A 15903-nucleotide genomic window follows, 5' to 3' on the forward strand; every position below is an offset into this window, starting at 1 on the left:
CGGCTATCCCTCTTCACCAATCAATTCACAGGCAACTCAGTGTTACCCAATAGCGAGGTTGGTTGTTAGTTGTAGGCGGAGACTAGGAATTACAAACTGTTTTGGATACCTTCTCCTTCATTGCAACTGCATTGGGTAACATGTAAAGATTTGTCACAGTAGAAACGATAAATGCGTATGTTATGCTTTTATAGCGTAAGAACAATTAAAAGTAAATTTTTAGTTAAAAGGTTAATGCTGCCTGTGGGTCGTTTGGTGGCTTTTTGCTGTGAAAACAGTGATAAGGTTGAGGAGTTAGCCACCTGTTGATCCATCGAGCAACACTGTTTACATTTAGCGAGCGTAGTTGTGCTGGTGTAGCCTCGGATACTTAAAACATAGCCACATGCTGATGAAGTTAAAGGTCTTCTGGAGCTTTTCAACCGTTCACACAAGCGGTAAATGTTGCTTCAGCGCCGGAAAGCTAAATATGCACCCGGTAATAGTCTGATGTTTGACATCAAAGAGCTAATCGGTTTGAGGGAGCTCAGCCTACACAGAAGCTGAGGTGAGTAATCACAGAGACCCAACCTGTAGCTGGTGTTTTTTGCAACAGAAACCTTCTGCAAATATGTAGTATGATTCTGTTTTCGAGCCGTCCACCCCCTTCTCTTGGTTTCCTCTCGCTGGTCTACAGTCAGTCAGATGGCCGTGGTGATGAACAGGTTCAGTCCTGGCTGCCTGATGTTATAATATCTTGTGGGACGGCTGAGAGACGGATTGTTGCTGGTAGGTCCAACCTCCTCCAAGTCAAAGGTAAAGGGCAATGGAGTTATTTGTGAGTGAAACACTAAGAAATGAATTCGGTAATTGTTCCCTCAGGCATAAATGAGAGAAACTATTTTGGTGGGCTAGTTTTGTTTGCATAAAGGGTGACTACCCAGGTGTGGGCTGGTTAGTGGTCTATATTTTCTGTACACGTAAAACTGAGTAAGTTGTTCAAAAAATGAGCAGATCTGGTGTTACATAGCAGCTCTAGGGTAAAAAAAATTAACGTTTCTCATCCACTCCTGTGTTATGCCTTTGTTTGTAGCATGCCTCATTCAACACTTGTTCCATAGAGATGGAGTCCATTTCTGCTTCGAGGAAGAAGGTTGGCTGTGTGCGGCAGGAAAACGCCTGTCTGACTCTGCAGGATGAGCAGCTCATCAGTGACCTGGATGCAATGCAGTATGAAATGGCTACCTCCAAGTCTCAGGTATGATATTACACATGTGATTTTTAATTTAATTTAATTTTTTTAAGTGGAGCTTGTTAAATCTTTAAAGACTGTGGGTTAGTCTGCTGCAGATGAATGCAGTGTTAGATTAGTGTTAGATTTCAGTGGATTTTTCCTTGAAATGTCAAATATGATATGACAAGTCTCCCGTAATAACTAGCAGAAAGTGTATACATGGGTTATCTGTGTTCGTTTGCAGGTCTACCTCAGGGGCCCTAGGGCTGGGGTTCACAACAATGTGGTGGTCATGAGTGAACAGATTCGTCAGCTTGAAGTGGAGCTGGAGGCTCAGGCCAAAGAACTTAAGTATGTCATTGACTGAAATATCCACAAGGTTTTTATTCTTAACAGAACATAAAAAAACATAGCTCAAGCATTTAAAGTGATTTTTATGAAAAATATTAGCTCATTTTGAATTTGATGGCAGCAGCACATCTGAAAAAATTTGGAATGCGTGCAACAAATGGGTGGAAAAGTAAGTGGTACTGAAAAGAAACAGCTGGAGTAACATACAATCAGTTTAGTTGGGAGCAGGTGTGTAACATGATTGGGCATAAAAAGAGAGGCTGAGGTTCACCAGTCTGAAAAAAACAAAACAAAAACATAATCTACAAATTGTGGAGGAATTTCAGAATAATGTTCCTTAATGTAAAGTTGTGAGACTGCGAATATTTCATCAAATGGACTAACAAAAAGTGGAAAACTGTTTGTGGTCAGGTAAAGCCATCAAAAGGCATCTTTGAATGCATGGAGGTGGATCAGAGACTGTGAAATTAACAGCTTGCACATCTGGAAAGGCACCGTCAGTGCTGAAAGGTGTATATACAGGTTGTAGAGCAACATATGCTCCCATCTAGAAGGGAAGGCCTTGCATATTTCAGGAGACATTTGGAGCATCATGAAATGAAAACTAGAACAAATTGGAACAGGCAAAGATGAGAACAAACAGGACAACATTCCTCTCCCAAAAGTCCAGCTGGTCTCCTCAGTTTCCAGATGTTTCCAGACTGTTGTTAAAGAAGGGGGTTGTTACACAGTGGTACACATGCAGTGTTGCCAACTTAGCGACTTTGTCGCTATATTTAGGGAGTTTTCAGACCCCCTTAGCGACTTTTCTTCTAAAAAGCGACTAGCGACAAATCTGGCGACTTTCTCTGGTATTATTGGAGACTTATTTATGACGACTTTTTGCTGGTCCAGGCCTGGATAAAGGAGCAGGGTTGGAATTGTGACATTAAAAAACAATAATTGCTAAAAGAAATTTAATTTGTAGTTCTAAATAAATTCTAACTGCATTTAGGACGTTTTTTTACTCACTTTATGTGTCTTCCACGATGTTATTTCTCTCTCCAACAGCGTAGGTTACAATTACATTAGCATGACCAATTATGCAAATTAGGCGATGATGTCATTTGGCGACTTCTAGCGACTTTTAGGACAGCCAATAGCGATTTTCCTTACTGAGGAGTTGGCAACACTGTACACATGACCATGTCCCAAGTTTTTTTTTAGACATACTGCTGCCATCAAATTCAAAATGAGTTAATATTTTTCTCAAATATGTAGATTTTCTCAGTTTAAACATGTAATTTGTTTTTTATTGTTAATAAAATAGAATATGGGTTTACAAGTATGCAAATCATTGCATTCTGTTTCTATTTACTTTTTAGTAAGTCAAGCTGGAACCTTTCAGTTTCTTAAAAAAGGTCCCCAAAAGAACAAGTTCACTCTGGGTGGAAATGTGGCTCTTTATTCGAGCTTTTCAAGATTTACTTATTGCGTTTGCCTTTTGTTTCTTGAAACTGTGCCTTTAATTTTGGCATTAATAGCATAACCTGTATTGTCTGTGTTTCCCAGGGCAGCAGAGCTGAGGGCAGAGTGTTGTCAGGAAGCTGCAGCTCACAGCGACATTGTGGTAGCGACTCTTACTGAAGAGCTGAGCACACTCAGGGAGGAGCTGGAAAACAAGACGGCGTTAGGAAAACGGTGGGCTTATATCCAGGCTCAGCTCTGCTCATGATTTCAATCAGTACAGTTTAAAATATGAGTGAAAATAAAAGTCTTATGTTTAGTTGAATTATTTACTGCATTTTACTAACGCATGTGCAACACCATGGCTTGCAGGGCAGAGCAACAGAGGAATCAAGCACTTGAAAATGCAGAGAAGCTCAAAGAAGCCTTCAAAGATTATAAGGCTACAATTTCCATTAAGCTTAAAAGGGTGTGTTTATTGAAATATTGATTGATTTAAACTAAAAAACACAGTTTTACTTGCATGTTAACATCAGAAATATGTTTTGGTTTGTGGCTTTCAGGTGATAGAGAGTGAAAACAAACTAAAAGAAAGTCGCATAGAGTGTGACCGAGAGAAAGAGGAGCTGGAGATGAAGTGCACTGAGCTGGAGAGACAGAAGGCAGAACACAGACAGACAATTAGGTACTTTTAATTTAACTGCATCGTTATGTAGTTCTTTGATTGCTTGCAGGATTTCTAATAATCATAAAAGGGATGATTTTGTCTTTTATAAGGAAATTTCTGTGTGCTTGCATAGCATGTTTAATCTGCATCGTTTCTCCTCGTCTATCTCGCAGTCAGCTGACGGAGGAGGTGAAACAGTTTAAGGCTGCGGCCGCTAGCCTCCAAGCCCAAATCGAAGAGGCTGGACATAAAGCTTCGCACCTGGAGCGGCAGCTTATGGAGCGAGGTGCAGAGTGCAGGGATGTGGCCTCTTTGCGGAGGGAACTGGAAGACCTGCGGGCTGTGACCCACAGCCAGGAGCAGAAGGTCGCCCAGAGCCAGAAAGAGGCTCAGCAGAGCCAGACAGAGCTGGCCAGCTTGGAGGCCATACTGTCCCTGCTGCATCTGCGAGAGGTGGGGAGACGTCTGTGTGTCGTTTGTGTTCTTACCCAGTTTTTGAATCAAGGTTGTGCTACGTAATTATTTTATTTGCTTCCTCAAAACAAGCCGCCCTTTATGGCTGATCTTGCAAAACAAAGACATGGTTACTGTTGTCACACTTTTTTTTTTCTTAAAGGGTACTTTGGGGCAAATCTGTGCCAGTCCTTGCATGTTGCCCCCAGTGGACTATACGGGAGCTGCACACCTGATGACGCTAAAGCCAGGTAGGCTCAATCAGATTAATCAGTTCATACTTGCAACATACTCTTCATCTTCTTTTTTTCAAACTGAAAGGGAAATTATTTGTTGATTACTAACAGTTTATTTGAGAGAAAGATTTGTTCTGCATTCTTCTTTGCACTTCGTGTATGTAGTTTAAAGATGCAAGAGTTTAAAACCAGCCTCTGAAATTATTTAATCTAAAAAATAAAAAGAGTAAAGCTTGTGGGTGTAGTGAAGGAGGACATGCAGAGAGGAGAGGATGCTAGGGTTTAGGATAAGATGGAGCCAGACGATCCTCTGTGGTGAACCCTTAAAGGGAGTGACTAAAAACAAAGTATAATGAATAAATTATGAACTAGTTAATGATTTGATGTTTTAAAAGGAATGTAAAGCTAAAAATAAATTCCAATATTTATCTATCCATAAAAATGCTTAAAAAAACAGAAAAAAGAAAAATGCATCGACTGCAGTCCTCTCTGTTAATCCCGGCAGGTGAGGGCTACCAGCAGCTCACACGAGTGCTGCAGTCAAAGGAAGCTGAGCGGCTGAAACAGAGCAACCTGATCGAGCGGTTTCAGGATCGTCTGAGCAGGGCCCAGGAGGAAATCTCCTCCCTGCAGAGCTCCATGGCCCAGAGAGCCTCCCACTACCAGAGCCTCCACACAGAGCTGCTGGACAAACTCAAACAAGCCACAGACACAGAGAAAGAGGTAACACACTTTTTCTTATGTTTCCACACACACCAGTGCTAACAGCAGTGTAGCACATACAGTATTATTTCTACTTACTGATTTTTTTATTGGAACAACTCAAGCCAAATGTACCAAAGGGTACAGTATAGTATTTTATAGTATAGTATTTTAGGTAATAAATCACTAGATTGTAAAGTGTACAGCGAGTTTTATAGCTCAGTAAGCTTTTGTTCCAAGTTTCAAAAGTCATGACTGTTACTTACAGATTAACTGTCTCTGTTGAACTCAGTTAAAGAAGAAAAAGGCACGAGTTGCCGCACTGGAAAAGCAGTTACAGGAGAAGACTTCAGCCTACAGTCTGGCTGCACTGAAAAACACTGAGCTGGAGACTCAATTACAGGTACGCGGTTATGATTCAAATGTAGTTTTTCTACTTTTAGAAAGTCAACGGCAAATCACACTTTGGTTCTTTTTTTCATTTTGATTAAAGGAGAAGACCAGCAGCGTCCAGCATTACCAGTCACTGCTGACCAAAAAGCAACGAGAGTATCAGCAGTCTCTGGAAAAGTGTCAGCAGTCTCATTCTCACCAATTCACAGAGCAGCAACAAAGAATACAAATGGTGATCTACAGCTTTGTCTTTTACCTCTGTATTATGAATTTAATCATACTGCGTAATATTAAATGTGCTGCAACCAAAGGGTAAAGAAGAGGAAAGATGGAGATAATCTGCACTGTAATATTCCTTGTAGTAAGATTATTTTCTGTCTCCTGCAGCTGCAGTTGTCTCTGGAAGAGGTTCAGCCTCGGGTGGCAGAGATGGAGCAGGAGTTGAGTTCCCTCCAGAGGGAGCGAGACGAGGCTCAGAGAACAGCTCTGTTGCTGCAGAACTCTCTAGATCAGCTCACACAGGTCAGAACACTTGTAGCATAAGACCACAAATGCATCCTCTGTTTCAGAAGAAGACATGTAGACAGTAGAAGTCGGAGAACCATTTAATAGACATGCATTACAGTACATATGCTGTTTATGAATGAAAAACCTGAAATTATATTATTTTCAGGAGAAGCAGGTGGAAGTCAGACAGAACGAGGAGTTTCTCCAGAGTTTCAAAGAGCAGGCAGCTCGCTCTGCAGCCAAGGTGTGTACAAATAACACTGATAACAGATTTGGTTTACTGGACATGAACTTCTAGAACAAGCCAGGAATCAAACCACATCAACAACTGCAGTTACCAATATGTTTCTACACCAGGTGTGTGAGCTGCAGTCGTCTCTGTCAACATGCAGAAAAGAGATGAACTCATACCTGCAGCAGATGGAAGAGATGAAGAAGAACTACGAGACCGAGCTGGAGAGGAACAAGGAGAAGGTACAGTGTTGGTAACAATGCAGGAAAACTCATGCAAATTCATCCAAAACCCACTTCTGAGGCACATGTTCTCCACTCCTTCCCTACTTTTTAGGTGTCCTCTCTGCAGGAGAAGCTTCACAGCACCACTCTGGTTTGTCAGAGCTCCAGTGAGGAGAACCTGCAGCTGCAGCTTTCTCTCCAGCAGCAGCAGACCATGCTCACAGAGAGCAGCGCTCGAGTTTCTGAGCTGGAGGAGAGCCAAAGCCAGCTGCACAGGCAGGTGAGCTAAGACGGAGCAAAAACCTTCTCACTTAGAAGGTAAACTTGGGGAAAAATGCATTTTGCATACTTGTTTTATTGTAATTTATGGTTTGTATTTATAAGTGGTACGTTTTTTTTTCTCTTAATCATTAATGTGGCTTCAATACAGCATCCCATAGTGCAGGTTTGGAAAAATGCACGTAAAGTTTTGTATCTTTAGCCTTTTTGCTGCTCGGAGACTGTTTAGAAAAAAGAGTTATTGTCATAGTTTTAGTTGAATGTATGGAAAATGCTAAAGATTACACAGCTTCAGAACACACAGAAAAGTGACTGTACCCGAATATTCAGACCTTTTCTTAGACACGTTTCATTGACAGCTTTTATTTTTAAGTATCTTTTCTGATGTGTCTCCTGATTTATACGGCTTGTAAAATTGTAACAGTTTGCTGTTTATTTTTATTGGAATAACAATAATTTAAATCAAAGTGTATGTTGTTGTTGGTACTCTCTGCCTGCAGGTGTCGGGTCTGGAGCAGCAGCTGGAACGAGCCCGAGTGTCTCTGCAGGAAGAATTAAGCAAGAGACAGGAAGATAATCAGGTGAAGGAGAAGAAGCTGCGGGAGATAAACCAGCAGAATGAACTGCTCTCAGAGTCTGTGAGGTGAGCACAGCTAAAATAAGAGAAACTACAGCTCTAGTTTTAGTTATAAGAACCATGTTTGCTTTTTAAAATGCAAATCTTGGTATTATGGGTGTAACAGTCATTTGCTTTTGTAGCTGTTTAATGCAGTTTGTATGGAGGTTTGTTAAAGTTTCATTACAGTTCTCATTTTAAAAGGAGCAAGAAAATAAAAGCACTTTAAGAGTTTAAATCAAAGGAAATATTTGCTGAGCCAGTTTCTAAAAATTCTGGAGGGTCTCCTACTCCCAAGACATGGACATCTTTCCAGCTGTGCTGAATTAAATCTTATATAAGTAAGTAAGTAAAACTTTATTTATATAGCACCTTTCAAGATAAAAATCACAAAGTGCTTCACAGAAGCTAAAACCTAAAAATAAAAATCAACCAAAAGCAAGTTTAAAAAGATGAGTTTTTAGCTGTTTTTTAAAAGCGACCACTGAGTCCACAGATCTCAGGCTCAAAGGGAGAGAGTTCCACAATCTGGGGGCCACAGTTACAAAAGCTTTGTCGCCTTTTGTTTTCAGCCTCGTGTGTTGGACACCAAGCAAGCCCTGGTCACATGACCTCAGGGACCTGCTGGGAATGTATGGATGTAAAAGTTCACTTATATATGTTGGTGCTTGTCCATGCAGAGCCCTGAAAGTCAAGGTCAAAACCTTAAACTGGATTCTGAATTTAACGGGGAGCCAGTGCAGCTGAATCAGCAGGGGTGTGACATGGGAAAACTTGGAGGACTTGGTCAGAAGCTTTGCAGCAGCGTTCTGAACAACTTGCAGATGCTCCAAAGAGGCTTTACATAAACAAGTAAACAAAGAATTACAATAGTCCAGACGAGATGAAACAAATGCATGAATGACAATTTCTAATTCGGAGCGCGATACAATGGGACTCAGCTTAGCAATGTTTCTCAAGTGATAAAAACAGGAGCGAACCAAAGATTTTATATGGGCATCCAAAGTCAGAGCTGAGTCAATACTAACACCAAGGCTCTTGATAGACGGTTTTGCAAATGTAGCAAGTGGACCCAAGTTTTCCATAACACTAGGTACAAAATTTTAAAACTGCAAGTGTGCCTAATTTCTTGCAAGATAATGGTTTGTTTTATTTTTTTAATTGGTGGGGTTTTTTTTTTGTCTGCAGACATCTCACATTAGAGGTGAAAAAGTGCAGGGAGGAGCTAGTGTCCAAGGAGTCAGAGCTGGAGCGTCTGAGGAAGGATGTCGGTGTTAAGACTTCTCAGATCAGCTGTATGGAGGAGAGCCTGCAGCACATAAAGAGCCAACTCATCAGCAAGAATGACATTGGTAAGACGTGTTTGTTTTTCTCCATGGTTTTTGTGGAATTCTTTTATCTTGTTTAAATACTAGGAGCATTAACACAAACACAACTTAACAAACCTCTCACCCTCCTAGTTATGGATCTGGAGAAGGCGCTTAATCGTAGTGAGGCGGATCGGCGCAGCTGTTCTCAGAAAGTCGAAATCTTAGAGGGGCAGCTGCAGATGGTGCAGAACGAGTTGGCTGACACTCTGAAGCAACTACAGGAACTCAAGGATGTTTTACAGAAAACCCAAAAGGTTTCAGATGAGCGGCAAGCCTCAGTGGAAAAACTGACTGTCCAGCTGAGGTGAGAGCATGGCGTCATGTGCTCAGATGAGATCTTTTTTGTGTATTTATCCAGAGAAAATAATTTGCTGTTTAACATTTAATAATGGCTTTTTATGCTGTAAGTATTTGTGTGTATGACTTTACAGGGAGACCCAAAGGGAGCTGGAGGAGAGAACTCACGAGGTTTTAGACATGGACAACGCCCTGAGGGAAAGACAGGGGGAGCTCCAACAGAGAGCAAAGCTGGTACATCCCAGACGCACACAACCATAGCTGATGTACAGTTCATTTAATCCGTACCATATTTTGCTGCCGTGACTCATCATTTTCCTCTTTCTCGACATCCTGTTGTGTTCAGCTTGGCCAACTGGACGTGGCCATCAAAGAGCACAAGCAGGAGCTGGAGAGGAAGGTGGAGTCTCTGCAGCAGAGCCTGGAAACCAGAGAGAGAGAGCTGAGGGACGCACAGAGGGAGCTCACTGACAGAAACATGAAGGTCAGAGCTCAGAGCAAGTGTGTCACTGGGTTTGCCTTGAGGGATATTTTTCAGTTGGACCGGCATTAGAAGAATGGGAAAATAGAATGAATGAACTGACAATGTTTTGTGTGCTTCTTCTCACTAAGAAAACAAAAAACAGAACGATGTTTACGTCCCTTTTTGCATCGTTCAGTCTTTTTGTGCTACATGTTTCATCAACTTGTTTGCAGCTAGATTAAACTGTAGGATATTTGGATATGGAGCAGCTTTAATATGAGATGTTAATCAAACACAGTCAGTTCCACGAATGTTTGCGTACCTTATGTTTGCATTTATTTTGTGTTGTTACTTCATAAATCTAATTTTCATGCTGTAGTCTGGGTAAACAGAAGCAGCTGCTCTGAAGAGATGTACAGATCTAGTTTAGAGTCAGTTATAGAGTTAGAAAATGAACTCATGATTGGTATGATTTAGATAACACACTGTGCTGATGTACAGTTTACATACACTAGCCATGGTAATTTGGGGATTTTAATGATTTTTTTTGAACTGCTCTGGTTCCAGGATGGAGTGATCATACAGCATACATCTTTAATGACTTCAAAGAACAAAAATCGGGTGCACAGGTTTCAATTTATTTTCCATTTTCTCTAATCCACACAAGGTCAAACGTATACACACAGGCTCAAATAAATACATAGACTCACTAAAATATTTATTAAGTGGTTCCTGTCTTTGAACTTAACAAAGCCTATCAACTTCTCATTATGATCATGATTGACCTCTGCTAGCTTCTCTTGTCCAGCATAAAATGGATTTGTGTGACAGGACTCATTGGATTGTAAATCAGAGAAGATCTAAGAAGGAGTTTTGTAGATTTGCACAAGTTAAGAAGGTCTACACAACTGCTAATTCAGTTCAAACAATTGGAGGTAAATATAAGTTATTAAAACTTGTCAAGGTCTGGAAGAAGACCGAAACCATCACTCTCAGATGAGAGGAAATTGGTTTGGATGTTCAGGAACAACCCAGGAACCACCAAGGCTGATGCCTACTATGAACTGGAAACTGCTGGAACTTCAGCATCACACCTTCAAGCCCGACTGAAATTTGCAGCTGCCCACATAGACAAGTCAAATACCTACTAGTCAGAAGAAACAGAGATTGAGACCACAATGATAAGAAGTATGTTTGGAGGAGTAAACTTGGAGCTTTCATACCTAAGAACACTGTACCATCTCTCAAGCATGGTGGTGGTAGCATCATGCTGTGGAGCTGTTTTCCACCTGTGGTACTGGTTCATTGCTCAAAGTGAATGAAATAATGAAGAAGGAGGAATCAGCAGCTAGACAGACGAAACTTGAACAAAACTGGATGTTTCAACAGGACAATTATACCAAACTGAGATCAAAACTGGTTTTGAAATGGATAAAGTGGGCTAGCATTGAGCTTGCCTTCCCCATCCCCCAAACTAAAACCTGTTAAAAAAAATTGTGGACAATATTTAAAGGCTGGATCAGTGCCAAGAAACCAACCTCAATTTCAATAAACTCTACCAATTTTGCCCAAAAGCGTTAATAATAATCACCCAGTATTATGCCAGAAGCTTGCTGGTTACTGCCAAGAGTGTCTGGTCAAAGTGCAGCATGGGGGCATTTAACCACATAATAATTGGGATGAAAGTATATATTTGAGTCTGTATTTATACTTAGTAATTAGACCTAGTTTGGATCAAAGAAAATCCACAAAAAATTCAAACTTGTGTGCTCACTTTTTATTAAAGAATGTCTGCTGTACAGCAGACATTTGGTCGCAAAATGCAACCAAATTTTTCAATGGTGCGACTAAAAAAAATTCTTGGTCGCACCGGTGCGACCAGCTGTTCCAGTAAAAGGAAAAACAAGTCTCCATATCCCTGAAAGTCCGTGTGATCAACAACTAACACTCATCATTACCCTATCGTGTGTCCCAATCAGAAATAGTCAGGGGCGGGACCTCTATGAATGGCCGTGATCCTGTAGTTGTCCCGTAGTCCTTTGTGTGTACGTTTGTGTGTGTACGTCCTTTGTGTGCTGCCTGCCTTTCAGCGGCAGGCAGCAGCAAACACGTCATCAGAGGAAGCCGATGTGATGATTAAGTTTAACATTGTCTACAATATTGCCAAAGAGTGTCAACGCACTTTAAGCACAAGCACTTTTTCAGTAACTTATCTTTCTTGTAGAAATGTGCTCCAAATAAAGAACTTTGTGTTGATAAGATTGTTAGTTAATCATTTACAAATGAATATTGTCAGTATAGACAGTAAAACTGCGGTGTTAAGCGATGTGGTTGAAAAATTAGGGTGCACCTAAATTTTGTGCTGGTGCAACCGTGGCAAAAAGTTAGTCTAGAGTCCTGTACAGTCATTCGACATTCATGCCAATGATGAGTGCATGTAAACTTTTGACCACAACTTTGTCTTTTTGTATATGTGTGTGTGTTTGTGTTGTCAGGAGTCTCAGGAGCTGTTTGCATGTCAGCAGAAACTTCAGAAACTTCTCAAAGAGCTTGAAGAAACTCAGGGTCACTGTGAGGGTCTGAGCAGAGAGCTGGATGCCGCCAAGCTGCAGACCAAAGAGACGGTATCGTCAAAACACTGTTTGTTTCTTGATCATATTAGATCCATTAGCTTTGCCTGCATGTCCCTGTGTAAGGTAATGCTGGGTGGGGGTGTTCAAACTGTCACTTAGTGAGACCTGAGAGCAGCTCGCTAGTCTGCCACTGAGCAATCTTGATGCTCATGCTCAGTGTGTTCACTGCTATCAGCAGGAAGCATCATTGAAATTCATTAAGCAATTAATGACATTACAGGATTTCTCCTGGTTCAGAATCAGCCTTCAGGGAGTGAAGCATGATTGGTTTGCATTAAACAACAGGGGTCTTAAGGCCTCCTGCCTTAACTTCTGTTAAAAACAATATACCATACTTAACAGAGGTCTACTTGTTTTCCTCTTCTTTCTTGCTATTTATAAAGTATGCTGGAGTTCATGAGTGACTGAATTAAAGGCCACTGATTTTCCTTTGGTGGCAGACCAAATTATATTTATGCAGGAAAAACCCTCTTCTTCATGTTGTACATCTGTTTCTATCATTAATTTGGCTGTGGGGTGTGTGCAGGAGGCCCAGCTGCGTGCCGTAGAGGAGGAGCTGACTCTGAAGGAGGCGTGCTGGCTGCAGTCGGAGGCCAGGCTTCAGGGCATGGTCACCGGCTTAGAGCAGGAGCTGGAGCTGGAGAGGGAGCAGCATAGCAAAGAGGTACTGTTGTCTCAAGACTGGTGACACACTGCACTGTTAACAGTAAACTAACTGTAGACTGTTTTAATGGGAAACCTCAACGTTGTGTGCCGTGTAGAGTTTGCCTTAGATCTGCTGATTTTAATTTAACTCAGGGTCCACAACACTTGATGGTGCACCTGATGTGTTTGCACCAAAGATAAAAACTAATAACTTAAATAATAAATCTTGAATTCCATGAAATGTACTTAATTTAATTTATGTGACACAAAGCCCAATCTATTATTTTGGCCTCTAAAATAATCTGTGTGACATTTGGATTTTATCTACCTCTTCAGTTTTCCAGAGAGTCGAGAAGTAAATTTCAGACACTTATTGTGGATTTATCCTAATAGAGCCCAAACTTCTTGGTCAGCACTATTTCTGTCAGCTTCCTGTCCGTGAGTCAATGTGTTTCAGCCTTTGTGGTTTTTCATGTTCTGTTGTCCTAAATATTGTTCCTGTTTCAGTCTGATTTGTTTTCCTCTTTTTTTATTTATGTTTGACTTTTACACGTCATATGATTTCCTTATTTTATAGTATCATGTTACTTCATCTCTGTTACGCACAGCTGAGAACATGTTGGTTTCCCTTCTTTGTCCTTTTGCAACGTTTAGTGTGAGAACACATCAAAACCACATCATGAAGCAGTCAAACAATAATGCTCATATTTATATTTCATATGTCAGGTTCCATTTAACTAATTTATTTTAAACTTTCTGTCATTGGAAAAAAAAAAAAAAAAAAGCAGCACTTTTCTCACGCGTCTGTTTTCCCTCTGTTCCCAGCTGGAGTCTCTTCAGGAGACTCGAGGTCAGCTCCTCAAAGTCTCGGAGCAGATCTCCTCCACAATGCGCTCCTCCCAGGAACAGCTCACTGTTAAACTTCAGCAGAGCCAGACCCAGCTCGAAGAAGCCAGGGTCCGCTTTGATCAGACCAAAGCCCAGCTGGACCAAACTAAGACGGAGCTTGAGCACGCCTGGAAGCGAGCTACTCACCTCCAATCACAGTTAGACCAGAGCCAGACACAGCTCCTTCAGAGCCAGACTCAGCTGGAACAGAGCAGGACTCTTTACGAGCAAACTAGAGCCCAGAACAGTCGTCTGCAGGCACAGCTGGAGCATCTCACTGTTGTGCTAAATCAAACCAGAGTCGAGGCTGCCCAGCTCCAGAGTCAGCTCCATGCCTCCGAGAAGTCCGTGGAGACCTCCAGTGATTCCCTCCTCATCAAGGTAGAGCTTTTTTTTAGTCAGCATAATGAAAGTTGCATGTTGTAAGTTCTTTACGATAGTTTTTTTTTTTTAAGCTAATGTTCCCCCTGTTCTGGCAGGAGTCTGAGGTGGCTCGTCTCCAGGCCAGGATCTCCAGTTTGGGACGAGCTGCAGACCGACAACATCTGTACAATCACAGCCCGTCTATCTCTTCTCTGCACAAAGTCACAGACTCTCCCCAGCTCTGCCTCTCTGCTCCTTCCCCTGCATCCTCCCCCAAAAAGCTTCAGACGACTATCAGCTCTCCTCCTCATGCCCATTCCTCACACCTAAGCTCCCCAACACATGCACAGACGTGTTTATCGCCCTCTGCTCGCTCAAACCTTAAACCCACCTCGGCTCTTCATCTCTCGGAGAGCCGACAAACGTGTGACTGGCTGCAGAGCAGCAGTATTGACTCCTCCTTGGACCTCCCTGAGAGCGTAAAAGCCACACTGAGAGAGGCTTTGAGTAAGCAACCATGGGAGTCCTTGTCACACTCAATTTCCTCTTTACCAGACACAGTGGACCACAGCTGGCAGGGCCTCAGTGCCTCAGATGCCACAGTAATCTCTGATAACTCCTTCAACCCACTTACTTACATGGTGGACAGAGAAAGTGACAGAAATCCAGACGTGGAAGGCATCGTGATGGAGAGGGATGAAGGCAAGCTGCTCAGTGATTCGAGGAGGGAGTCTGTGAGCACTCTGGTGGGTCAGGAGGAACAGGCTGATATGAGTTCACTGACAGGCATGCTGAAGTTTGTCAATCAGACACTGGCCATGCAGGAAGATCCTTCTTTATGGAGATCCATAAACCTACCACATACATGACACAGCCTCAGGTTAAAACACTCATTTAACGGTGAGTTAGTTGGTCATTTACACTCACCAACATGCACAGTTCCTGCAAAATTTCACTTCTTTTTTTTGCATCATTTGCTCGGTTTTGCTCGATGGGTTCAAGGGGTGGTGCGGGCAGCAAAAACAAACGGCCTCCCAGCTGTCGTCACATTTACATTTAAATGTCACTGAGCCCTGATTGGTTCACATCACACTTTTTACCAAGCGATCAAAGACCACTGAAAAGCCGTGATGAAATGAAACCTGTGTCCCAGAATTATCTGCTCTGTTACAGGAAATTACAGTTTTATTCAGGACAACATCACTATTACTAACAGGTCATCACAGGTCATGAAACATAGACACTGGAGGAGGCTTTATAGAGAGAAGGTGCTAATGATGGATGTTAATTTTTGTTTTTAGAGGGACGTCAGAGAGGAGGAGAGTCGTTTTGCATTTCTGTTGTTTAAATAGGTTTCTGCATTCATCAACATTATTATTAAGATGACCACTGCTATAGCAGACTGTAAATAATCCACTGTGATGTTTTATTCCAAATTGTAGCATTCTTGTTTCATGTATTTTTTATTATAACCAATATTTATGTGTTCTTAAATAAGCTAATTTGATTAAAGAGTTTTATATAAAACACTTTGTGATTCTCAGTTATTCTTCTGAGAGCTGGTTTTGTTTGCTTATTCCCATGTAGTTGGTGACTGTGGGGTCATGTTACCAGAGCAACTGCTTGTTTTGTGTCCAGAAGAGAACAATTTCTGGCTCAGACTGATTTGAGCGAGGGTGGGGCTCAAGCTGGTTAAACTGCCTTTTGCACTTCTGTGGTTACGTAACATAAACTGGAGCAACGATCAGCCTTCATTGAGTTTTGGGATCAGCTTTTACCAATTTACAATCAAAATCGCTGAATTCAGGTATATAAAATTCAGCCTCCATGCATGCAGACTCCTACAAACATTTGTGGGACACTCTCAGGAGCTCAGTTAATTACAGCGTGGTACCATGATAGGATGCCACCTGTGCAACAAGTGA

At 41.7% G+C, this 15903-nt stretch overlaps 1 protein-coding gene across 4 annotated transcripts; it reads left to right on the top strand.

The window, feature by feature from the left end:
• Positions 1 to 83: 83 nt before the first annotated feature.
• Positions 84 to 15499, top strand: ccdc18 (coiled-coil domain containing 18). 4 transcript variants are annotated; one of them, XM_084913192.1, is made up of 25 exons: positions 84 to 547; positions 677 to 795; positions 1073 to 1237; positions 1458 to 1564; positions 3116 to 3244; positions 3383 to 3479; positions 3574 to 3695; positions 3851 to 4130; positions 4294 to 4381; positions 4872 to 5089; positions 5361 to 5471; positions 5562 to 5693; positions 5849 to 5983; positions 6135 to 6212; positions 6326 to 6442; positions 6537 to 6704; positions 7204 to 7346; positions 8508 to 8671; positions 8780 to 8993; positions 9121 to 9220; positions 9333 to 9470; positions 11945 to 12073; positions 12609 to 12746; positions 13553 to 13996; positions 14095 to 15499. In XM_084913192.1, the coding sequence occupies exons 3-25, from the start codon at positions 1103 to 1105 to the stop codon at positions 14845 to 14847; spliced, it is 4140 nt and encodes a 1379-aa protein (XP_084769318.1). In that variant the 5' UTR covers positions 84 to 547; positions 677 to 795; positions 1073 to 1102; the 3' UTR covers positions 14848 to 15499. The 4 variants fall into 4 exon arrangements, with proteins under 4 accessions (XP_084769318.1, XP_084769317.1, XP_084769316.1 ...); XM_084913191.1 differs by having other exon boundaries at positions 677 to 768; XM_084913190.1 differs by having other exon boundaries at positions 677 to 1237.
• The last annotated feature ends 404 nt before the right edge of the window (positions 15500 to 15903 follow it).

Source organism: Perissodus microlepis, chromosome 18, assembly GCF_051167445.1.
Source record: "Perissodus microlepis isolate ML-2025 ecotype Zambia chromosome 18, ASM5116744v1, whole genome shotgun sequence".
NCBI classification, from domain to species: domain Eukaryota; kingdom Metazoa; phylum Chordata; class Actinopteri; order Cichliformes; family Cichlidae; genus Perissodus; species Perissodus microlepis.

What these genes read in the sequence shown, in the direction of transcription:
- ccdc18 (XM_084913189.1), top strand. Translation starts at nt 618, where the DNA reads ATGATTCTGTTTTCGAGCCGTCCACCCCCTTCTCTTGGTTTCCTCTCG. An exon ending in AGCAACAAAGAATACAAATG is followed by an intron (nt 5,694 to 5,848) that starts GTGATCTACAGC and finishes TGTCTCCTGCAG; the next exon opens with CTGCAGTTGTCTCTGGAAGA. An exon ending in CTCTAGATCAGCTCACACAG is followed by an intron (nt 5,984 to 6,134) that starts GTCAGAACACTT and finishes TATTATTTTCAG; the next exon opens with GAGAAGCAGGTGGAAGTCAG.